The 24515-nt window shown below is 50.4% G+C and overlaps 1 protein-coding gene across 1 annotated transcript in view; it reads right to left on the bottom strand.

Moving 5' to 3' along the window:
* The window catches only part of nup205 (nucleoporin 205), a 141274-nt gene that overhangs the window by 62787 nt on the left and 53972 nt on the right, over positions 1 to 24515 (bottom strand). Inside the window, exons 15-19 of the mRNA XM_086008589.1 lie at positions 22832 to 23041; positions 22584 to 22683; positions 14411 to 14548; positions 9976 to 10165; positions 7890 to 8010 (exon numbers count right to left, since the gene is read on the bottom strand). Coding sequence (XP_085864715.1) covers positions 7890 to 8010; positions 9976 to 10165; positions 14411 to 14548; positions 22584 to 22683; positions 22832 to 23041 — 759 coding nt within the window. The remainder of the gene's footprint in view (positions 1 to 7889; positions 8011 to 9975; positions 10166 to 14410; positions 14549 to 22583; positions 22684 to 22831; positions 23042 to 24515) is intronic.

Genomic DNA, 24515 nt, shown 5'->3' with positions numbered 1-24515 from the left:
AGGGATAGCATAAGATCCAAGGAGAGGGCATATAAATTGGCCAGAAAAAGCAATAATCCTGAGGATTGGGAGCAGTTTAGGATTCAACAAAGGAGGACAAAGGGATTAATTAAGAAAGGGAAAATACATATTTTGGTTCTCTCTTCACAAAGGAGGACACAAATAACCTCCCAGAGATGCCAGGGAACATAGGGTCTGATGAAAGGGTGGAACTGAAAGAAATCAGTATTTGTAGGGAAATGGTGTTAGGAAAATTGATGGGACTGAAGGCCGATAAATCCCCAGGGCCTGATAATCTACATCCCAGGGTACTTAAGGAAGTGGCCCTAGAAATAGTAGATGCATTGCTGGTCATCTTCCAGAACTCCATAGACTCTGGAACGGTACCCATGGATTGGCGGGTAGCTAATGTTACCCCACTATTCAAAAAAGGTGGTAGAGAAAAGGCGGGGAATTATAGACCGGTAAGCTTGACATCGGTAGTGGGGAAAATGCTAGAGTCCATCATAAAAGATGTAATAGCAGAGCACTTGGAAAGCAGTGACTGGATCGGACAAAGTCAACATGGATTTACAAAAGGTAAATCATGCTTGACTAATCTACTGGAATTTTTTGAGGATGTAACTGGTAAAATAGATAAGGGAGAACCAGTGGATGTGGTGTATTTGAACTTTCAGAAGGCTTTCGATAAGGTCCCGCATAAGAGATTAGCATGCAAAATTAAGGCACATGGGATTGGGGGCAAGGTATTGACTTGGATAGAGAACTGGTTGGCGGACAGAAAGCAAAGAGTTGGAATAAACGGGTCATTTTCCGAGTGGCAGGCAGTGACTAGTGGGGTTCCGCAAGGATCCGTCCTAGGACCCCAGCTGTTCACAATATATATTAATGATCTGGACGAGGGAATTGGATGTAATATCTCCAAATTTGCAGACGACACAAAGCTGGGTGGGAGGGTATTGATGCGCTATCAATTACTCATAAAAGACGGAGAGTTAGGAGAGTAACTAAAGGCTTTTATTAGCGAAGAACAGAGCATGCCTCTCGTGGTTGACTGGGTTCCAAGAAGGCAGGGGGCTGCATAGCAGTCACCTTTATACTTGGGCCTGTGGGTGGAGCCAGGGGCGGAGCCAGCAGAGACATGCTGAGGCATGCATAGGTACAACAGTGTGCAACAACAACAACGGTGAACAACAATAACAGTGGTTTACCACATTCACCCCTTGTTTAAAATTGAGTCCGGCGGGGTGAAGTGTACTGAAGGTTCGTGTAAGTAAGTCTATCAGGTGGCCTTGTATGCCGTCCTGATCGTCGTGGTGGCGGCGGTGATGGTGCAGCATCCAACGTTGAGTCTGGCGTCTCATTGAGTGGTTGGGTGGTCAATGACGGGTCCTGGGGCTGCGGCATGCCGTCTAGCGGGGTTGGGTTGTGGGTAGTGGTGGATGGCAATGGTAGTGTTTCAGGGGCACCCGAAGGTGCGAGATCTTGTGTGGAGGCTGTGTCCTCCCGCCCGTCCGGGTACGCTACGTAAGCGTACTGGGGGTAGGCGTGGGTAGTGGTGGGTGGCGAGGGAGGTGTTTCGGGAGCACCCGAAGGTGCGAGGTCTCGTATGGAGACTGTGTCCTCCCGCCCGTCCGGGTACACCACGTAAGCATACTGAGGGTTGGCATGGAGGAGGCTCACCCTCTCGACCAGGGGGTCCGTCTTATGGGACCTCACGTGCTTCTGCAGTAGGACGGGTCCTGGAGAAGTCAGCCATGTCGGTAGCGAGATCCCCGATGTGGACTTCCTGGGGAAGGAGAACATTCTCTCGTGAGGGGTAGCATTGGTGGCTGTACAGAGCAGTGACCGAATGGAATGGAGCGCCGCAGGGAGGACCTCCTGCCAGCGAGAGGTCGGAAGGCCCTTAGATTTCAAGTTTAAAAGGACTGCCTTCCAGACCGTCGCATTCTCCCTTTGCACCTGGCCATTCCCCCGGGGGTTGTAGCTGGTGGTCCTGCTTGTAGCAATACCTCTCGCGAGCAGGTACTGCCGAAGTTCGTCGCTCATAAAGGATGAGCCCCTGTCGCTATGGATATAGCTCGGGAAACCGAACAAGGCGAAGAGGTCATTCAGGCATTTAATGACCGTGGTACTGGTCATGTCTGAGCAAGGGATGGCAAACGGGAAACGGGAGTACTCGTCAATTATGTTGAGGAAGTACACATTGCGGTCGGAGGAGGGGAGGGGCCCTTTAAAATCGACGCTCAGCCGTTCAAAGGGGCGCGTGGCTTTGATCAGGCTTGCTCTGTCTGGCCTATAAAAATGCGGTTTGCACTCGGCACAGATTTGGCAGTTCCTGGTCATGGTCCTGACCTCCTCGATGGAGTAGGGCAGGTTACGGGATTTGCTGAAGTGAAAAAACCTGGTGACCCCCGGGTGGCAGAGGTCATTGTGGAGGGTCTTCAGTCTATCAACCTGCGCGTTGGCGCATGTACCACGTGATAGGGCATCTGGGGGCTCATTGAGTTTCCCGGGCCGGTACAAGATATCGTAATTGTAGGTGGAGAGTTCGATTCTCCACCTCAAGATCTTGTCATTCTTGATTTTGCCCCTCTGCTTATTATTAAACATAAAAGCTACTGAACGCTGGTCAGTGAGCAGGGTAAATCGTTTTCCGGCCAGGTAATGCCTCCAATGTCGCACAGCTTCCACAATGGCCTGGGCCTCCTTTTCGACAGAGGAGTGTCGAATCTTGGGGCCCTGGAGGGTCCTTGAGAAAAAGGCCACGGGTCTCCCCGCCTGGTTAAGGGTTGCAGCTAGGGCAAAGTCGGATGCGCCGCTCTCCACTTGGAAAGTGATGGACTCATCCACTGCGTGCATCGTGGCCCTTGCAATATCTCTTTTTATGAGAGTGAAGGCTGCACAGGCCTCTGCTGTCAGGGGGAAGGAGGTGGACTTGATGAGGGGTCTGGCTTTGTCCGCATAGTTGGGCACCCACTGAGCATAGTACGAGAAAAACCCTAGGCATCTCTTCAGTGCTTTTTGGCAGTGGGGGAGGGGGAGCTCCATAAGGGGGCGCATCCTGTCGGGGTCGGGGCCGATGACTCCGTTCTCCACTACACAGCCAAGAATGGCAAGGCGCATGGTACGAAACATACACTTGTCCTTGTTGTATGTTAGGTTCAGCCGTTGGGCCGTACGGAGGAATTTCTCTAGATTAACATCGTGGTCCTGCTGGTCGTGGCCGCAGATGGTGACGTTGTCTAGATAGGGGAAAGTGGCCTGGAGCACGTTCTGGTCAACCATCCGGTCCATCTCCCGTTGGAAGACTGAAACGCCGTTGGTGACGCCGAAGGGGACTCGGAGGAAGTGGTAGAGACGACCGTCAGCTTCAAAAGCTGTGTACTGGCGGTCCTCAGCCCTGATGGGGAGCTGGTGGTATGCCGACTTCAGATCAATCGTCGAGAACACCCGGTATTGTGCTATCTGATTGACCATGTCAGATATGCGGGGGAGTGGGTATGCATCTAGCTGGGTGTAGCGATTGATCGTCTGGCTGTAGTCAATAACCAGGCGCTGTTTTTCGCCAGTCTTCACTACCACCACTTGTGCTCGCCATGGGCTGGTGCTACTTTCAATAATCCCTTCCTTCAGGAGTCTCGCTACCTCGGATTTAATGAAGCTCCTATCCCCGGCACTGTAACGCCTGCTTTTGGTAGCGATGGGCTTACAGTCGCGGGTGAGGTTAGCGAACAAGGGGGGGGGGGGGGGGGGGGGAGGGGGACTTTAAGGGTGGAGAGGCTGCAAATGGTGCGTGGCGGGCGATTTAAAAGCTGCTGGCTGCAGACTGAGAGTGGGGGGAGGGGTCCGCCGTACGCTAATGTGACACTCAAGGTGGCACTGAAAATCCAACCCCAGTAGAACGGCAGCGCAGAGATGTGGCATGACCAGAAGTTTAAAATTTTTGTATTCTCTGCCCCGTACTGAAAGGGTCACTACACAGTAGCCAACGACGTCCGCTGACTGGGCTTTGGAAGCCAAAGAGATCCGATGGCGCGTCGGCAGGACCGGGAGAGAGTAACTGCGCACTGTGTCGGGGTGGATAAAGCTCTCCGTGCTCCCGCTGTCAAAAAGGCAGGTAGTGGTGCGGCCGTTTACCGTAATGTCCATCATGGACCTGGACAGTTGATGAGGGAGAGATTGGTCCAGTGTCACGGAGGCCAGCGTATGGTCGAGCGGGTCGATGTGGTCGTCAGATGGGGCGGTGGTTGAGTCCGGGTCCCCCGTGGTTGAAGTTGGAGACGTCCAAGATGGCGGAGCCCATGATCCCGATCCCCACGCGGCTGGGGGAGCACAAGATGGCGGACAAGATGGCTGCCCCCAGGGTTCGCACGCGGCGCTGCTGGCGTTAGCGGTTTTACCTTTGCAGGCGCTGACAGTGTCCTTTCTTCCCGCAGCCGGAGCAGGTAGCGTTTCTCGCCGGGCAGTGTGCTCTGGGGTGTTTTGCCTGGCCACAAAAATAAAATTTCTGTGCCTTGGACATCGCAGCAGCAGTTGAAGGTGGCGGTCCCATGACCCAAGGTTGTGGCGTCCACGTTGCGGAGCGGTTAGGGGAGAAGGCGTCCATATTCCTGTGGGCCGCGTCGAGCGAGAGACACTGCCTTTCTCAGGTCCATTTCTCCCTTTTCCAACAGTCTCTGCCAGGAGTAGTCGGACCTTAGACCCGCAACGAAAGCATCTCAGATCAGTCCCTCCGTGTGTGCTGCGGCTGATACTTCTTTGCAATCGCAGTCTCGGCCGAGTATCCGTAGTGCCCGTAGGAAGGCCTCCACCGATTCCCCGGGCTGCTGTCTGCGGGATCTTAAGAGGTGCCTGGCATAGACCGTATTTACCGGGCGTGCGTATTGCCCTTTTAGCAGATCGATAGCCGCCGCGTAGGTCGTCGCGTCCTGGATTATTGTATAAACTTGGTGGCTCACCTTTGAGGCCAGGATTTCCAGCTTGTTTTCGTCCAGGGTCACAGTTGAGGCTTGCAGGTAGGCCTCGAAGCAACGCAGCCAATGCTCGAATTTGGTAGCCGAACCCGCTTCTTGGGGGTCTAGGTCCAGGCATGTTGGTCTGAGGGTTCGCAGCAGCTCCTGCTGCTCAGCGTTTGTTGTCGACATTTTGTTTTTGCTAATAAAATTGATGCGCTATCAATTACTCATAAAAGACGGAGAGTTAGGAGAGTAACTAAAGGCTTTTATTAGCAAAGAACAGAGCATGCCTCTCGTGGTTGACTGGGTTCCAAGAAGGCAGGGGGCTGCAGAGCAGTCACCTTTATACTTGGGCCTGTGGGTGGAGCCAGGGGCGGAGCCAGCAGAGACATGCTGAGGCATGCATAGGTACAACAGTGTGCAACAACAACAACAACGGTGAACAACAATAACAGTGGTTTACCACAGGTATGCTGTGAGGAGGATGTCGTGAAACTCCAGTACGATTTGGACAGGTTGGGTGATTGGGCAGAAACATGGCAAATGCACTATAATGTGGATAAATGTGAGGTTATCCACTTTGGTGGCAAAAACAGGAAGGCAAATTATTTGAATGGCAATAGATTGGGAGAAGGGGAAGTGCAAAGAGACCTGAGTGTTCTTGTGCACCAGTCGCTGAAGGTAAGCATGCAGGTGCAGCAGGCGGTTAAGAAGGGAAATGGTATGTTGGCCTTCGTAGCAAGAGGGTTCGAGTACAAGAACAAGGATGTCTTGCTGCAGTTGTACAGGACCTTGGTGAGACCACACCTTGAGTAAGTGGGCAGAGATTTGGCAGATGGAATACAATACTGGAAAGTGTGAGGTTATGCACTTTGGCAGGAAAAATCGTAGAGCAAGTTATTATCTTAATGGCAAGAAACTGGAAAGTACTGAAGTACAAAGGGATCTGGGGGTCCTGGTGCACGAAACTCAAAAGGTTAGTATGCAGGTGCAGCAAGTGATTAAGAAGGCCAATGGAATGTTGGCTTTCATTGCTAGGGGGATAGAAGATAAAAATAGGGAGGTATTGCTTCAGTTGTACAAGGTATTGCTGAGACCGCACCTGGAATACTGCGTACAGTTTTGGTGTCCATACTTAAGAAGGGACATACTTGCTCTCGAGTCAGTACAAAGAAGGTTCACTCGGTTAATCCCGGGGATGAGGGGATGGACATATGAGGAGAGGTTGAGTAGATTGGGACTCTACTCATTGGAGTTCAGAAGAATGAGAGGCGATCTTATTCAAACATATAAGATTGTGAAGGGGTTGGATCGGGTGGATGCAAGGATGATGTTCCCGATGATGGGTGAAACTAGAAGTAGGGGGCATAGTCTTAAAATAAGGGGCTGCTCTTTCAAAACTGAGATGAGGAGGAACTACTTCACTCAGAGGGTGGTAGGTCCATGGAATATGCTGCCCCAAAAAACTGTAGAAGCTACATCATTACATAAATTTACAACAGAAATAGACAGTTTCCTAGAAGTAAAGGGAATTAAGGGTTACGGGGAGCGGGCAGGAATTTGGACATGAGTCTAGGTTCGGATCGGTCATGGCCCTGTGGGTAGCGGAGCGGGCCCAGGGGCCGTGTAGCCTGATCCTTCTCCTATTTCGTGTGTCTAATTCTGTTAGATGCAGGAGATGGTTCTGTGATAGTGGATTGGCGGTTAGGATCAGATCAGCCATGATCTTATTGAATGGCGGAGCAGGCTCGAGGGGCCGATTGGCCTACTCCTGCTCCTATTTCTTATGTTCTTATGTATTGTGTGCAGTTTTGGTCACCTTACCTGAGGAAGGACGTTCTTGCCATGGAAGGAGTGCAGCGAAGATTCACCAGGCTGATACCTGGGATGGCAGGAATGACGTATGAGGAGAGATTGTGTCGATTGGGCTTATACTCACTGGAGTTTAGAAGATTGAGAGGGGATCTCATCGAAACCTATAAAATTCTGTCAGGCCTGGACAGACTAGATGCAGGAAGGATGTTTCTGATGGCGGGGAGTCCAGAACCAGGGGTCATAGTCTAAGGATAAGGGGTAAGCCATTTAGGACTGAGATGAGGAGGAATTTCTTCACCCAGAGAGTGGTGAACCTGTGGAATTCTCTGCCACAGAGGGCGGTGGAGGCCTATTCATTAAGTATATTCAAGAAAGAGTTGGATATATTTCTTAAGGCTAAAGGGATCAAGGGATATGGGGAGAAGGCAGGGACAGGGTACTGAATTTGGATGATCAGCCATGATCTCATTGAATGGCGGAGCAGGCTCGAGGGGCCGAATGGCCTACTCCTGCTCCTATCTTCTATGTTTCTATGTTTCTACACTGTCCCATCAAACACTCGCAGGGCAGGTACAGCATTCGTTAGATGCAGAATAAATCTCCCTCTACACTGTCCCATCAATCACTCCCAGGGCAGGAACAGCACGGGTTAGATACAGAGTAAAGATCCCTCTACAGTGCTTTATGTAACCCAGCCTCATCTTCAGAAGTGTGCCAACTACTGAACCAGTGCAACATCTTTCCGTACTTGCCATCCTGTGTCTTTGCTGAAGCGAAGTTGGCAATTTGAGGAAGTTGGCAATTTGAGGAACATTAGTGCCACATTAAAACCGATTTTCTACTAGGAATTAGACTGTAGTAACCCTACAGATAATAGACAAAGGAAACAATGATCCCATCAGCCTGAATTTAACTGAAGTCTAGGTGCGAAGAGCTTATTGTTTAACTCACTGTACCACACAGCCTCTCCAAAACCGCAGTTTACCAGAGACACAGCTTTCAGGTAGAGGGCAATTCACAGCCATGGGCAACGAGTGAACTAATGTGAAGTTTCCCGGCTGTAAGTGGCTCGGGTTTTGAAACAGATCATCGCAGTCACACAGTTGTGCACCTCACCTGGTCCTGAGTGAAGTCTCCCACCAGCTTCACCTGGATGTTTGGATAGCGCGAGATGTAGAAAAGAATCTTGGCACTTTCAAAAGCCAGGTCTGGGTTGGTGTTTCCATGGCACAGGTAGCTGTGGAACAGGAGGAGCAGTTGAGGAGATACAAGAATCTTTGACCCAACATTTAACAAAATAAAAGCCCTGGAATTCAATGCCCAGACATCTTAAGATCCCAAAACAAATCACTAATGTCTAAATGTGGTGCCCAGCTGCTTCTACAAATGATGTTTCAGACTTTTGAGTGTTTGACCCATTAAACTGAAGAACAACTACATTAGGCAAACAGAATGGTTGTGTGCTCAGTGACATTATCAAACACTCTCAGGTAGTGTGGCACAGACACGGCATCAGACCTTCAGGTTATCGAGGCAATACCAGGCTCGGAACAGAGATTGAGCCCAGAGCTGGGTGAATCGCTTAACAGAGTTGCTAAACAGAGTGAAGACAGGAGTTTGGCGTGAGTGTTTGATAAAGTACCAAATGATAAACTTGTTAGCAAAATAGAAGCACATGGGTAGTGGTAAAGGGGTAGTGACTGTGTGGATACGGAATTGGCTCAGGACAGAAAGCAGGGTAATTGGCAAAGGGACAGAAAGCAGAGAGCAGTGAACGGTTGTTTTTCAGACTGGGGGGGGAGTATGCAGTGGTGTTCCCCAGGGGTTGGTGTAAGGACCACTGCACTTTTTGATATCTATTAATGGCCTGGACTTGGGTATGCCGGGCATAATTTCAACATCTGCAGATGACATGAAACTTGGAAATGTAGTGAACAGTGAGGAAGACAGTGACAGACTTCAGGAGGATATAGACAGACTGGTGAAATGAGCAGACACAGGGCAGATGAAATTTAAAGCAGATAAGTGTGAAGTGATTCATTTTGGTAGGAGGAATGAGGAGAGACAATATAAACAAAATGGTACAATTTTGAAGTGGGTGCAGGAAGAGAGACACCTCGGGGTGTACGTACACAAGGCTTCGAAGGTGGCAGGACAAGTTGAGAAGGTTGTTAAAAAGGCAGGCGGGATCCTGGGCTGCAACAGAGGCAAAGAATACAAAAACAAGGAAGTGATGTTAAATCTTTAAAATCTCTGGTGAGGTCACAGCTGGAGTATTTTGTCCAAATGTGGGCACCACTTAGGAAGGAGGTCATTGCCTTGGAGAGAGTGCAGAGATTTACTGGAATGGTACCAGGGATGAAAGATTTCTGTTATGTGAAGAGACTGGAGAAACTGGGGTTGTTCTCTTTAGAGCAGAGAAGTTTAACGGGAGATTGAATAGAGGTGTATCAAAACCCTTCAAGATTTTGAAGAGTAAGGAAGGAAAAACTGCTTGTCGTGGCAGAAGGGTCTGTAACCAGAGGACATAGATTTAAGGTAACTGGCAAAAGAACCAGAGGCGACATGAGAATTTTTTTCACGCTACGAGTTACGATGATCTGGAATGCATTGCTTGAAAGGGCAGTGGAAGTCGATTCATTAGTAACTTTCAAAAGGGAATTAGATAAATACTTGCAGTTCTTTGGGGAAAGGTCAGGGGAGTGGGGCCAATTGGACAGGTCTTTCAAAGAGCCGGCACAGGCACGATGGGCCAAATGGCCTCCTTCTGAGCTGTATCATTCCATATTTCTATGAAATGGTCTCTCTGTTAAGGAGGACTGACTCACAATCCTGTGTAGCAACTTAAAAGAAAACATTCCCTGATATAACGCAGGGGCTGCTAACATGAAAGGTTTACTCTGGAGTGCCAGCCGACTACTTACTCCTCGACAGCATATAGGGGTTAGAAACAGAGCCCTGTACGTAACAGTTGCATTTATATACCATCTTATTATCACACTGAAATGTCGCAGAAACACTTCACACAATTCATTATCTGTGAGGTGTTTGTGGACAATCACTTGAAAATAATTAATACTTCAAACATATTTTGAAAAATAAATAAAACAGAACACTTGATAAGTCAGTCAGTGTCGAACATTAACAGTGCTTCAAATGGATTAATACACACACCACACAACACACAAACACAAAAGTTTACCGAGCAATGTTGACCACATGGTCAGCCTTTTTGGTGCGTGGGTTGATGCCCTGTAGCAGCTGTTCAAGGGGCGTGGCGATGACAGAAGAGTGGCTCTCTCTCAGCCAATCCATGAATTGATTCTCCTTCTGCAGGGCCAGCTCCAGAAGACCCAGGGAGTATTCCACTGCTTTCTCCAAATGCTTTTTACCTGAGGCAATAGTAGAACAGAGCTTGTGTTTAATAACAGCCCTCAGTACAGGTGCCCTGGGCACTTAGCTCCTTACACAGCTGCACTGAAACCATGGGTTCTCACTTACATGTAAACTCTGACTGGAAGGGTGAGTTAATTGTGGATAATTGATAGCATCTAAAGCCATGGAACCGCACCGGAGTCAAAGTCAAATCCAAGAGCTCCCAATATTTCTTGGTGTCACACAGCCCAGGAACATGAACCCAGAACAGTAGTAATTCTGAAAGACACCGTAGCTCCTGCAATTCATGGCTGACAAACCAAGTTATGCTTGATAATGTGCATGTCTGATAAAACCAGATGAACGCCATGCAGTATTGGCACAGACCTCAATCGTGTTTCAGTACAGGGGCTGAGAGGCCCCTGGCCTACACCCACAGCAAGGTACAGGGATTGACAGACTCCCGGCCTATACGCAGAGCAAGGTAGAGGCTCAGGACCCCGGCCTACACCCACAGCAAGGTACAGGGGATCAGGCTCCCGGCCTACACCCACAGCAAGGTAGAGGCTCAGGACCCCAGCCTACACCCACAGCAAGGTACAGGGGATCAGGCTCCCGGCCTACACCCACAGTAAGGTACAGGGGCTCAGGCTCCCGGCCTACACCCACAGTAAGGTACAGGGGATCAGGCTCCCGGCCTACACCCACAGTAAGGTACAGGGGCTCAGGCTGCCGGCCCACACCCACAGTAAGGTGCAGGGGATCAGGCTCCCGGCCTACACCCACAGCAAGGTACAGGGGATCAGGCTCCCGGCCTACACCCACAGTAAGGTACAGGGGCTCAGGCTCCCGGCCTACACCCACAGTAAGGTACAGGGGATCAGGCTCCCGGCCTACACCCACAGCAAGGTACAGGGGATCAGGATCCCGGCCTACACCCACAGTAAGGTACAGGGGATCAGGCTCCCGGCCTACACCCACAGTAAGGTACAGGGGCTCAGGCTCCCGGCCTACACCCACAGTAAGGTACAGGGGCTCAGGCTCCCGGCCTACACCCACAGTAAGGTACAGGGGGTCAGGCTCCCAGCCTGCACCCACAGTAAGGTACAGGGACTCAGGCTCCCGGCCTACACCCACAGTAAGGTACAGGGGCTCAGGCCCCTGGCCTACACCCACAGTAAGGTACAGGGGCTCAGGCCCCTGGCCGACACCCACAGTAAGGTACAGGGACTCAGGCTCCCGGCCTACACCCACAGTAAGGTACAGGGGCTCAGGCTCCCGGCCTACACCCACAGTAAGGTACAGGGGCTCAGGCCCCTGGCCTACACCCACAGTAAGGTACAGGGGCTCAGGCCCCTGGCCTACACCCACAGTAAGGTACAGGGGATCAGGATCCCGTCCTACACCCACAGTAAGGTACAGGGACTCAGGCTCCCGGCCTACACCCACAGCAAGGTACAGGGACTCAGGCTCCCGGCCTACACCCACAGTAAGGTACAGGGGCTCAGGCCCCTGGCCTACACCCACAGTAAGGTACAGGGGCTCAGGCCCCTGGCCTACACCCACAGTAAGGTACAGAATTTCCACAAGAAAAAAATAAGCAGTTGTGTTTGACGTCAGCTTGTAGAGTAATTCCCCCCCTACCCCACCCCACAAAAAATGATTTTGGACAGAAAATGTCTCTCTCACAAGTAACAACTGCAATTGTTATTCTGACATTCCAAATCTCTTTCTAATACATGAAGAACCCCACAATCAGGACTGAACTGAAGCAGGATTTCTGTCAATATGTACAAGGTGCTGTAATGAAGTTTAACCTAAACATCTAAAAACATTTCACCGTCATTTTTTATGCTTGCCTTCTGTGGAACGACTCAATCTCCAAAGCCCAGCAGGACTTCCATTCCCAAGAAATGGATACTACTTTTCTAAGGAGTAAAATTGTGTGTGTGTGTTTTAAAAGTGCCACAGCAGTCAGAGACACCATCTACAGTTGTGTCTGGTATTACTGCAAGGCTACCTTTTATGTTAATGGAGGTGGATGTTCAAGAAGGAGTTAGATATATTTCTTAAGGCTAAAGGGATCAAGGGATATGGGGAGAAGGCAGGGACAGGGTACTGAATTTGGATGATCAGCCATGATCTCATTAAATGGCGGAACAGGCTCAAGGGGCTGAATGGCCTACTCCTGCTCCGATCTTCTATGTTTCTATGTAGACAGGAATCAGGTACTGCTGCACTGAAATCTCTTCAATATTCGAAACCGAGGTGAGGTAGATATTTTCGGGGGATCTAGGTTGAGAAAATAGGGCCGCTGAACTATCAATCCTTAGCCAAAACTTGGAAGACATTAGTTGTGAAATTTTATGATATGCGGAATTATTTAAATGAAGATTGTTACATTTTAGATGTTTCTATTATTAAGCTGTATTTTTTTTTTAATGTGTGCAATCAGCAAACTGAGGGAAAAATGATGACCAAACATACCGGGAAAAAAACTGGATTGGCAAATTCTCCTTAACTGTTCATAGTTAAGAGTTCTGAATTGTTGCTTTTATAATCTGAGCCAAAAATCAGAAGACATGCGACAGGAATGTGACACAGTACGCAATAAATGACAGACACAAACTGCATTCCACACGTGAAAGCCTACTGTGGCGATGCTCACAGCTAGTCAGAGAACCTGCTCTTCAGTAAGGACAAGAATGTCATACCAAATAAAACCGAACACTTCATATTTCTGCTAAGTGTTCCTTTAAGGCTCTAACTGATGTTACGTATCCACTGGGTGAGTTCAAAGGTTAATTACTATTCAGGCTGGAGTGTGAGGTCTTAACTTTGACTGAGATCATCAATTAAGAGCTCACAGATATTGTGGCTCCAGTATTTTTCTGTTCCTGGAGTATGTCTGCACACTGCAAGTGATTTTGTTCTTTAAATATATTTAAAAAAGCGAAGTGTGACATACAAAGTCACATTACACAGCAAATGATGGGCAGAGAAATGTCCAGATTTTGTAACTTCCTGCAGAGTTTTATTTTAATTGAGAAACTGCAAGGATGAGCCGTAGCCGACCAAAGCTGAACAGAGTAAATATGACAAAATGAATTGGAAACAGTGATGAGGAGACAAAAATGCCTCAAAGACATTGGTTAAAGGAAAATCTGAGATAGATGAATTCAATAGTTTTGAGTTTTTGGGAAACAATGATTTAGAGCAGGAGAAAATGCGAGGAATCTTTTTTCGACAGAGTAAGGATTAAGGGAGGAGGAACTGTGTGCAGGAAGGCATATTCGTAGCTTGGGAGGATTATCAGAGCAAGGAGGGCCACAAATAATGAAGCAGTCCATGCCCGCATGCAACAAGACCCGGACAATGTTCAGGCTTGGGCTGCTAAGTGGCAGGTGACATTCGCACCACAGAAGTGCCAGGCAATGACTATCTCCAACAAGCGAGAGTCTAACCACCTCCCCTTGACATTCAATGACATTACCATCGCCGAATCCCCCACCATCAACATCCTGGGGTCACCATTGACCAGAAACTTAACTGGACCAGCCACATAAATACTGTGGTAACAACAGCAGGTCAGAGGCTGGGTATTCTGCAGTGAGTGTCTCACCTCCTGACTCCCCAAAGCCTTTCCACCATTTACAAGGCACAAGTAAGGAGTGTGATGGAATACTCTCCACTTGCCTGGATGAGTGCAGCTCCAACAACACTCAAGAAGCTCGACACCATCCAGGACAAAGCAGCCCGCTTGATTGGCACCCCAACCACCACCTTAAACATTCACTCCCTCCACCACCAATGTACCATGGCTGCAGTGTGTACCATCTACAAGATGCACTGCAGCAGCTCACCAAGGCTCCTTTGGTAGCACCTCTCAAACCTGCGACCTCTCCACCTAGAAGGACAAGGGCAGCATACGCATGGGAACACCACCACCTCCAAGTTCCCCATCCAAGTCGCACACCACCCTGACTTAGAAGTATATCGCCGATCCTTCATCGTCATTGGGTCAAATTCCTGGAACTCCCTACCTAACAGCACTGTGGGAGCACCTTCCCCACACGGACTGCAGCGGTTCAAGAAGGCGGCTCACCACCACCTTCTCAAGGGCAATTAGGGATGGGCAATAAATGCCAGCCTTGCCAGCGACACCCACATCCCATAAATGAATAAAAAAAAAGCACTGTAACAATACATCAATGCCCCAGCTCATCACTGTGCATGCAGACTGTACAATCTTCTTTGCTTACCGGGGAATGGTGCAGAAGTGTCCAGCAGTTTAACACCTTCCTCCAAAAGGCTCAGACAAAGACTCAGCATTGGAGAGTCATTCAGCAGGTGAAACATCAGGTTGTATCCTGGGGACTTGTACGCAACCACCAGCTCTCCTAGGGATCAAAGAACAGGAGTAATTCACCTCAACAAAGTACCTTGACTTTTGGGGTTAGGTACTGTATGGCTGCACAGAGTAAATCGATGATAACTTCAAGAGGGACTTAAAAGACACACTCAAAATTGCTCTGAACATTCAGCGATCTGCCCAATCCTCAGGTTGCTTAAATATGGTCACTTGGTTCCATAATACCCTTTACAGTAGAGTTTCCTCCATTAAGCACCAGACTGGGAAAAGGTTTCACTGAGTGCCCCTAATGGCTGGGTTAGGCACTGTCCATTCACTATGGGAGGAGGTTTCACTGGGGGCCTCTAATGGCTGGGTTAGGCACTGTCCATTCACTGTGGGAGGAGGTTTCACTGGGGGCCTATAATAGCTGGGTTAGGCACTGTCCATTCACTATGGGAGGAGGTTTCACTGGGGGCCTCTAATGGCTGGGTTAGGCACTGTCCATTCACTGTGGGAGGAGGTTTCACTGGGTGCCTATAATAGCTGGGTTAGGCACTGTCCATTCACTGTGGGAGGAGGTTTCACTGGGTGCCTATAATGGCTGGGTCAGGCACTGTCCATTCACTATGGGAGGAGGTTTCACTGGGTGCCTATAATGGCTGGGTCAGGCACTGTCCATTCACTGTGGGAGGAGGTTTCACTGGGTGCCTATAATGGCTGGGTTAGGCACTGTCCATTCACTGTGGGAGGAGGTTTCACTGGGTGCCTATAATGGCTGGGTTAGGCACTGTCCATTCACTATGGGAGGAGGTTTCACTGGGTGCCTCTAATGGCTGGGTTAGGCACTGTCCATTCACTGTGGGAGGAGGTTTCACTGGGTGCCTCTAATGGCAGGGTTAGGCACTGTCCATTCACTGTGGGAGGAGGTTTCACTGGGTGCCTCTAATGGCTGGGTTAGGCACTGTCCATTCACTGTGGGAGGAGGTTTCACTGGGTGCCTATAATGGCTGGGTTAGGCACTGTCCATTCACTGTGGGAGGAGGTTTCACTGGGTGCCTATAATAGCTGGGTTAGGCACTGTCCATTCACTGTGGGAGGAGGTTTCACTGGGTGCCTCTAATAGCTGGGTTAGGCACTGTCCATTCACTGTGGGAGGAGGTTTCACTGGGTGCCTATAATGGCTGGGTTAGGCACTGTCCATTCACTGTGGGAGGAGGTTTCACTGGGTGCCTCTAATGGCTGGGTTAGGCACTGTCCATTCACTGTGGGAGGAGGTTTCACTGGGTGCCTATAATGGCTGGGTTAGGCACTGTCCATTCACTGTGGGAGGAGGTTTCACTGGGTGCCTCTAATGGCTGGGTTAGGCACTGTCCATTCACTGTGGGAGGAGGTTTCACTGGGGGCCTCTAATGGCTGGGTTAGGCACTGTCCATTCACTGTGGGAGGAGGTTTCACTGGGTGCCTATAATGGCTGGGTTAGGCACTGTCCATTCACTATGGGAGGAGGTTTCACTGGGTGCCTATAATAGCTGGGTTAGGCACTGTCCATTCACTGTGGGAGGAGGTTTCACTGGGGGCCTCTAATGGCTGGGTTAGGCACTGTCCATTCACTATGGGAGGAGGTTTCACTGGGTGCCTATAATAGCTGGGTTAGGCACTGTCCATTCACTGTGGGAGGAGGTTTCACTGGGTGCCTCTAATAGCTGGGTTAGGCACTGTCCATTAACTATGGGAGGAGGTTTCACTGGGGGCCTCTAATGGCTGGGTTAGGCACTGTCCATTCACTGTGGGAGGAGGTTTCACTGGGTGCCTCTAATGGCTGGGTTAGGCACTGTCCATTCACTGTGGGAGGAGGTTTCACTGGGTGCCTATAATGGCTGGGTTAGGCACTGTCCATTCACTATGGGAGGAGGTTTCACTGGGTGCCTCTAATGGCTGGGTTAGGCACTGTCCATTGACTGTGGGAGGAGGTTTCACTGGGTGCCTATAATGGCTGGGTTAGGCACTGTCCATTCACTGTGGGAGGAGGTTTCACTGGGTGCCTATAATGGCTGGGTTAGGCACTGTCCATTCACTGTGGGAGGAGGTTTCACTGGGTGCCTCTAATGGCTGGGTTAGGCACTGTCCATTCACTGTGGGAGGAGGTTTCACTGGGTGCCTATAATGGCTGGGTTAGGCACTGTCCATTCACTGTGGGAGGAGGTTTCACTGGGTGCCTATAATGGCTGGGTTAGGCACTGTCCATTCACTGTGGGAGGAGGTTTCACTGGGTGCCTCTAATGGCTGGGTTAGGCACTGTCCATTCACTGTGGGAGGAGGTTTCACTGGGTGCCTCTAATGGCTGGGTTAGGCACTGTCCATTCACTGTGGGAGGAGGTTTCACTGGGTGCCTCTAATGGCTGGGTTAGGCACTGTCCATTCACTGTGGGAGGAGGTTTCACTGGGTGCCTATAATGGCTGGGTTAGGCACTGTCCATTCACTGTGGGAGGAGGTTTCACTGGGTGCCTATAATGGCTGGGTTAGGCACTGTCCATTCACCGTGGGAGGAGGTTTCACTGAGTGCCTATAATGGCTGGGTTAGGCACTGTCCATTCACCGTGGGAGGAGGTTTCACTGGGTGCCTATAATGGCTGGGTTAGGCACTGTCCATTCACTGTGGGAGGAGGTTTCACTGAGTGCCTATAATGGCTGGGTTAGGCACTGTCCATTCACTGTGGGAGGAGGTTTCACTGGGTGCACCTAATGGCTGGGTTAGGCACTGTCCATTCACTATGGGAGGAGGTTTCACTGGGTGCCTATAATGGCTGGGTTAGGCACTGTCCATTCACCGTGGGATGAGGTTTCACTGGGTGCCTATAATGGCTGGGTCAGGCACTGTCCATTCACTGTGGGAGGAGGTTTCACTGGGTGCCTATAATGGCTGGGTCAGGCACTGTCCATTCACTATGGGATGAGGTTTCACTGGGTGCCTATAATGGCTGGGTTAGGCACTGTCCATTCACTGTGGGAGGAGGTTTCACTGGGTGCCTCTAATGGCTGGGTTAGGCACTGTCCATTCACTGTGGGAGGAGGTTTCACTGGGTGCCTCTAATGGCTGGGTTAGGCACTGTCCATTCACTATGGGAGGAGGTTTCACTGGGTGCCTATAATGGCTGGGTTAGGCACTGTCCATTCACTATGGGAGGAGGTTTCACTGGGTGCCTATAATGGCTGGGTTAGGCACTGTCCATTCACTGTGGGAGGAGGTTTCACTGGGTGCCTCTAATGGCTGGGTTAGGCACTGTCCATTCACCGTGGGAGGAGGTTTCACTGGGTGCCTCTAATGGCTGGGTTAGGCACTGTCCATTCACTATGGGAGGAGGTTTCACTGGGTGCCTCTAATGGCTGGGTTAGGCACTGTCCATTCACCGTGGGAGGAGGTTTCACTGGGTGCCTATAATGGCTGGGTTAGGCACTGTCCATTCACTATGGGAGGAGGTTTCACTGGGTGCCTATAATAGCTGGGTTAGGCACTGTCCATTCACTGTGGGAGGAGGTTTCACTGGGTGCCTCTAATGGCTGGGTTAGGCACTGTCCATTCACTGTGGGAGGAGGTTTCACTGGGTGCCTCTAATGGCTGGGTTAGGCACTGTCCATTCACTGTGGGAGGAGGTTTCACTGGGTGCCTATAATGGCTGGGTTAGGCACTGTCCATTCACTGTGGGAGGAGGTTTCACTGGGTGCCTATAATGGCTGGGTTAGGCACTGTCCATTCACTATGGGAGGAGGTTTCACTGGGTGCCTATAATGGCTGGGTTAGGCACTGTCCATTCACTGTGGGAGGAGGTTTCACTGGGTGCCTATAATGGCTGGGTTAGGCACTGTCCATTCACTATGGGAGGAGGTTTCACTGGGTGCCTATAATGGCTGGGTTAGGCACTGTCCATTCACTGTGGGAGGAGGTTTCACTGGGTGCCTATAATGGCTGGGTTAGGCACTGTCCATTCACTGTGGGAGGAGGTTTCACTGGGTGCCTATAATGGCTGGGTTAGGCACTGTCCATTCACTGTGGGAGGAGGTTTCACTGGATGCCTCTAATGGCTGGGTTAGGCACTGTCCATTCACTATGGGAGGAGGTTTCACTGGGTGCCTCTAATGGCTGGGTTAGGCACTGTCCATTCACTATGGGAGGAGGTTTCACTGGGTGCCTCTAATGGCTGGGTTAGGCACTGTCCATTCACTGTGGGAGGAGGTTTCACTGGGTGCCTCTAATGGCTGGGTTAGGCACTGTCCATTCACCGTGGGAGGAGGTTTCACTGGGTGCCTCTAATGGCTGGGTTAGGCACTGTCCATTCACTGTGGGAGGAGGTTTCACTGGGGGCCTCTAATGGCTGGGTTAGGCACTGTCCATTCACTGTGGGAGGAGGTTTCACTGGGTGCCTCTAATGGCTGGGTTAGGCACTGTCCATTCACCGTGGGAGGAGGTTTCACTGGGTGCCTCTAATGGCTGGGTTAGGCACTGTCCATTCACTATGGGAGGAGGTTTCACTGAGTGCCTATAATGGCTGGGTTAGGCACTGTCCATTCACTGTGGGAGGAGGTTTCACTGGGGGCCTCTAATGGCTGGGTTAGGCACTGTCCATTCACTATGGGAGGAGGTTTCACTGAGTGCCTATAATGGCTGGGTTAGGCACTGTCCATTCACTGTGGGAGGAGGTTTCACTGGGTGCCTATAATGGCTGGGTTAGGCACTGTCCATTCACTGTGGGAGGAGGTTTCACTGAGTGCCTATAATGGCTGGGTTAGGCACTGTCCATTCACTGTGGGAGGAGGTTTCACTGGGTGCCTATAATGGCTGGGTTAGGCACTGTCCATTCACTATGGGAGGAGGTTTCACTGGGTGCCTATAATGGCTGGGTTAGGCACTGTCCATTCACTATGGGAGGAGGTTTCACTGGGTGCCTATAATGGCTGGGTTAGGCACTGTCCATTCACTGTGGGAGGAGGTTTCACTGGGTGCCTATAATGGCTGGGTTAGGCACTGTCCATTCACTGTGGGAGGAGGTTTCACTGGGTGCCTCTAATGGCTGGGTTAGGCACTGTCCATTCACTATGGGAGGAGGTTTCACTGGGTGCCTATAATGGCTGGGTTAGGCACTGTCCATTCACTATGGGAGGAGGTTTCACTGGGTGCCTATAATGGCTGGGTTAGGCACTGTCCATTCACTGTGGGAGGAGGTTTCACTGGGTGCCTATAATGGCTGGGTTAGGCACTGTCCATTCACTATGGGAGGAGGTTTCACTGGGTGCCTATAATGGCTGGGTTAGACACTGTCCATTCACCGTGGGAGGAGGTTTCACTGGGTGCCTATAATGGCTGGGTTAGGCACTGTCCATTCACTATGGGAGGAGGTTTCACTGGGTGCCTATAATGGCTGGGTTAGGCACTGTCCATTCACTGTGGGAGGAGGTTTCACTGGGTGCCTCTAATGGCTGGGTTAGGCACTGTCCATTCACTATGGGAGGAGGTTTCACTGGGTGCCTATAATGGCTGGGTTAGGCACTGTCCATTGACTGTGGGAGGAGGTTTCACTGGGTGCCTATAATGGCTGGGTTAGGCACTGTCCATTCACCGTGGGAGGAGGTTTCACTGGGTGCCTATAATGGCTGGGTTAGGCACTGTCCATTCACTGTGGGAGGAGGTTTCACTGGGTGCCTATAATGGCTGGGTGAGGCACTGTCCATTCACCGTGGGAGGAGGTTTCACTGGGTGCCTATAATGGCTGGGTTAGGCACTGTCCATTCACCGTGGGAGGAGGTTTCACTGGGTGCCTCTAATGGCTGGGTTAGGCACTGTCCATTCACCGTGGGAGGAGGTTTCACTGGGTGCCTATAATGGCTGGGTTAGGCACTGTCCATTGACTGTGGGAGGAGGTTTCACTGGGTGCCTCTAATGGCTGGGTTAGGCACTGTCCATTCACTGTGGGAGGAGGTTTCACTGGGTGCCTCTAATGGCTGGGTTAGGCACTGTCCATTCACTGTGGGAGGAGGTTTCACTGGGTGCCTATAATGGCTGGGTTAGGCACTGTCCATTCACTATGGGAGGAGGTTTCACTGGGTGCCTATAATGGCTGGGTTAGGCACTGTCCATTCACTGTGGGAGGAGGTTTCACTGGGTGCCTATAATGGCTGGGTTAGGCACTGTCCATTCACTATGGGAGGAGGTTTCACTGGGTGCCTATAATGGCTGGGTTAGGCACTGTCCATTCACTGTGGGAGGAGGTTTCACTGGGTGCCTATAATGGCTGGGTTAGACACTGTCCATTCACTGTGGGAGGAGGTTTCACTGGGTGCCTCTAATGGCTGGGTTAGACACTGTCCATTCACCGTGGGAGGAGGTTTCACTGGGTGCCTATAATGGCTGGGTTAGGCACTGTCCATTCACTGTGGGAGGAGGTTTCACTGGGTGCCTCTAATGGCTGGGTTAGGCACTGTCCATTCACTATGGGAGGAGGTTTCACTGGGTGCCTATAATGGCTGGGTTAGGCACTGTCCATTCACTATGGGAGGAGGTTTCACTGGGTGCCTATAATGGCTGGGTTAGGCACTGTCCATTCACTATGGGAGGAGGTTTCACTGGGTGCCTATAATGGCTGGGTTAGGCACTGTCCATTCACTGTGGGAGGAGGTTTCACTGGGTGCCTCTAATGGCTGGCTTAGGCACTGTCCATTGACTGTGGGAGGAGGTTTCACTGGGGGCCTCTAATGGCAGGGTTAGGCACTGTCCATTCACTGTGGGAGGAGGTTTCACTGGGGGCCTCTAATGGCAGGGTTAGGCACTGTCCATTCACTATGGGAGGAGGTTTCACTGGGTGCCTCTAATGGCTGGGTTAGGCACTGTCCATTCACTATGGGAGGAGGTTTCACTGGGGGCCTCTAATGGCAGGGTTAGGCACTGTCCATTCACTGTGGGAGGAGGTTTCACTGGGGGCCTCTAATGGCAGGGTTAGGCACTGTCCATTCACTATGGGAGGAGGTTTCACTGGGTGCCTCTAATGGCTGGGTTAGGCACTGTCCATTCACTGTGGGAGGAGGTTTCACTGGGGGCCTCTAATGGCTGGGTTAGGCACTGTCCATTCACTGTGGGAGGAGGTTTCACTGGGGGCCTCTAATGGCTGGGTTAGGCACTGTCCATTCACTGTGGGAGGAGGTTTCACTGGGTGCCTCTAATGGCTGGGTTAGGCACTGTCCATTCACTGTGGGAGGAGGTTTCACTGGGTGCCTATAATGGCTGGGTTAGGCACTGTCCATTCACTGTGGGAGGAGGTTTCACTGGGTGCCTATAATGGCTGGGTTAGGCACTGTCCATTCACTGTGGGAGGAGGTTTCACTGGGTGCCTATAATGGCTGGGTTAGGCACTGTCCATTCACCGTGGGAGGAGGTTTCACTGGGGGCCTCTAATGGCAGGGTTAGGCACTGTCCATTCACCTCACTGTGGCTTCAATTCAACCTAGACATGCGGGATGAAAGTCTCTTCTGCCTGCTGGCTGTAAAGATCCTGGTGTGAAATGAGTTTCGGTGTTGCCAACCCAGCTTGTGGTGGGAATGGCACTGCAGGTAACCAGTGCCCGATTCAAAACTATCTGATATTAAGTTGGCATTCTCATTAAAAGAATATCACGGGCGGATGCCCAAAATGGAAACAGCGTCACATCAGTGCAGTGTGGAGGCTGTTCTTCTGAGAGTGGAGCTGCGGGACATTGCTGAGACAGTGTAGAGGGTGTTTTACTCTGCAACTGAATATGCTCTACCTGACTTGTGGGTTCTGAACACTAATGCTGGATACATGAAATTGAAAGTGTTCCATTCCCTAGCTCCAACATCCCTCATCTTGATCAGCATTAATCTGACAAAAAAGGGCAAAGGAGAATGGATTTACAATTCAAATATTACTTCCAACAGGTTTTGAACCAATGGGGGAAAAAGCTTACTGCAGAAGGTTACACAGAACAACCATTAAACAACATAATTTCTCCCAGTTAGAAGTCTGATCCCATTGAGCAGCTGCCATTTTGGGAATGTCCAGCATCCAACATTTACCTTGAAGCTCCACCATTTGGTCTGTAAAATCGTCTGGCCGGGGCTCATAATCTCTCAGGAGTTTGTAGAAAACCTCAAGTACAACTTCGGCCACCTCCCACTGTGGAAGATCACACACATCACGAATTAGTATCTCTCAACGGACCCGAAGTCCAGATCTGCAACGGTGCAGGGTTCAACAAAAGGAAAAACTTGCATAAAATGAAACATCCAACACTGCTTCTAAAAGGAACAAGACCACTTTTCACCTTTTCTGCAGCTCTCCTGTACGCTCTGGTCGGAAAGCGGAGAAACACGGAATCCCTGAGGAACTGGAGGTAAGGGTCAAATCCGGGTGGACGGAGCCCCGCCCCAAGGTTTGTGGGGAAAGAGCTTTCTACTAGTGTGCTTATCAGGTAGCAAAATGCTCTGGTGAGAGGATACTCCTCACTGCGAGATTCAATCTCGTTCAACTCCACCTGAGGGAAAAAAAAATAGTAAGGAATGTGACAATCCGAAATCAAACCCCGAATTCATAGAATCATACAGCATAGAAGGAGGCCATTTGTCCCATTGTACCTGCTCTCTGAAAGACCTATCCAATTGGTTCCACTCGCCCTGCGCTTTCCCCATAGCCCTGCAAATTTTTCCTTTTCAAGTATATATCCAATTCCCTTTTGAAAGTTACTATTGAATCTGCTTCCACCACTCTTTCAGGCAGCGCGTTGTAGATCACAACAACTCGCTGCATAAAAGAATTTCTCATCTCATTTTGCCAATTATGTGGCAACAACAAAAACTGGAATTTATCTAGTGCCTTTAACATAGAAAAATGTCCCAAGACGGTTCAGAGAGGTGTAGTCTGACAAAAATGGGATACCGAGCCAGAGAATGAGATATTAGGAGGGTCAAAGAGGTTGGTTTTAAGGAGGCTCTTAAATGGGGAGCACGAGATGGAGAGGCGAAGGGGTTTAGGGTGAGCCTGGATATTTGAAGGTACTACTACCAATGGTGGGGCAAAGGGAGAGGTCATGCACGAGAGGCCAGTCAAAGGAAGAGAGTTCTGGGAGGATTGTAGGGTTGGAGGAGGTTTCAGAGATAGGGAGGGGCACACCCATGGAAGGATTTAAGCACATGGGTGAGAATTTTAAATTGGAGGCGTTTGGGAGCCAATGTAAGTCAGCGAGCAAAGAGGTGATGGATGAGCGGGTCTTGGTGTAGGACAGAATTTAGGCAGCAGAGTTTTGGATGAGCTGAATTTTAGAGTGTGGACGATAGGAGGCTGGCCAGGATAGCATGGGAATAGTCGAGCTTGGAGGTGACAAAGGCATTTTTTGAGAGTTTCAGCAGCAAGGGTGAAGGTGGAAATAAGATGCCACGGTTGTGAACAGTCTGGTTCAACTAGAGACTGTGACTGGGAAGGGAGATGGAATCAGTGACTGGGAAGGGAGATGGAATCAGTGACTGGGAAGGGAGATGGAATCAGTGACTGGGAAGGGAGATGGAATCAGTGACTGGGAAGGGAGATGGAATCAGTGACTGGGAAGGGAGATGGAATCAGTGACTGGGAAGGGAGATGGAATCAGTGACTGGGAAGGGAGATGGAATCAGTGACTGGGAAGGGGGATGGAATCAGTGACTGGGAAGGGGGATGGAATCAGTGACTGGGAAGGGGGATGGAATCAGTGACTGGGAAGGGAGATGGAATCAGTGACTGGGAAGGGGGATGGAATCAGTGTCAGGGGTATAATGTTTGTGGCGAGACAAAAAATATTTTGGTCATCCCAATGTTTAACTGGAGGACAGTGACCAGGAACAGGAACCCTGGTTGTTTCTCTCCCACTTCTCAAGCCAAGGTGTGCAGAGCACCCCCAACTCTGGCTGAGATCAGCTAACTCAGCAAAGTTGGGAACTGAACCCAAAATTGGCTGGGCTGTCTGGATAAATTCAATT

Source organism: Somniosus microcephalus, chromosome 16 (assembly GCF_052327205.1).
Source record: "Somniosus microcephalus isolate GS21.2 chromosome 16, FLI_Smic_1.0, whole genome shotgun sequence".
Taxonomy (NCBI): Eukaryota; Metazoa; Chordata; class Chondrichthyes; order Squaliformes; family Somniosidae; genus Somniosus; species Somniosus microcephalus.
The sequence above is the reverse complement of the archived record's forward strand: the minus strand, read 5'-3'. Positions and strand labels throughout refer to the sequence as shown.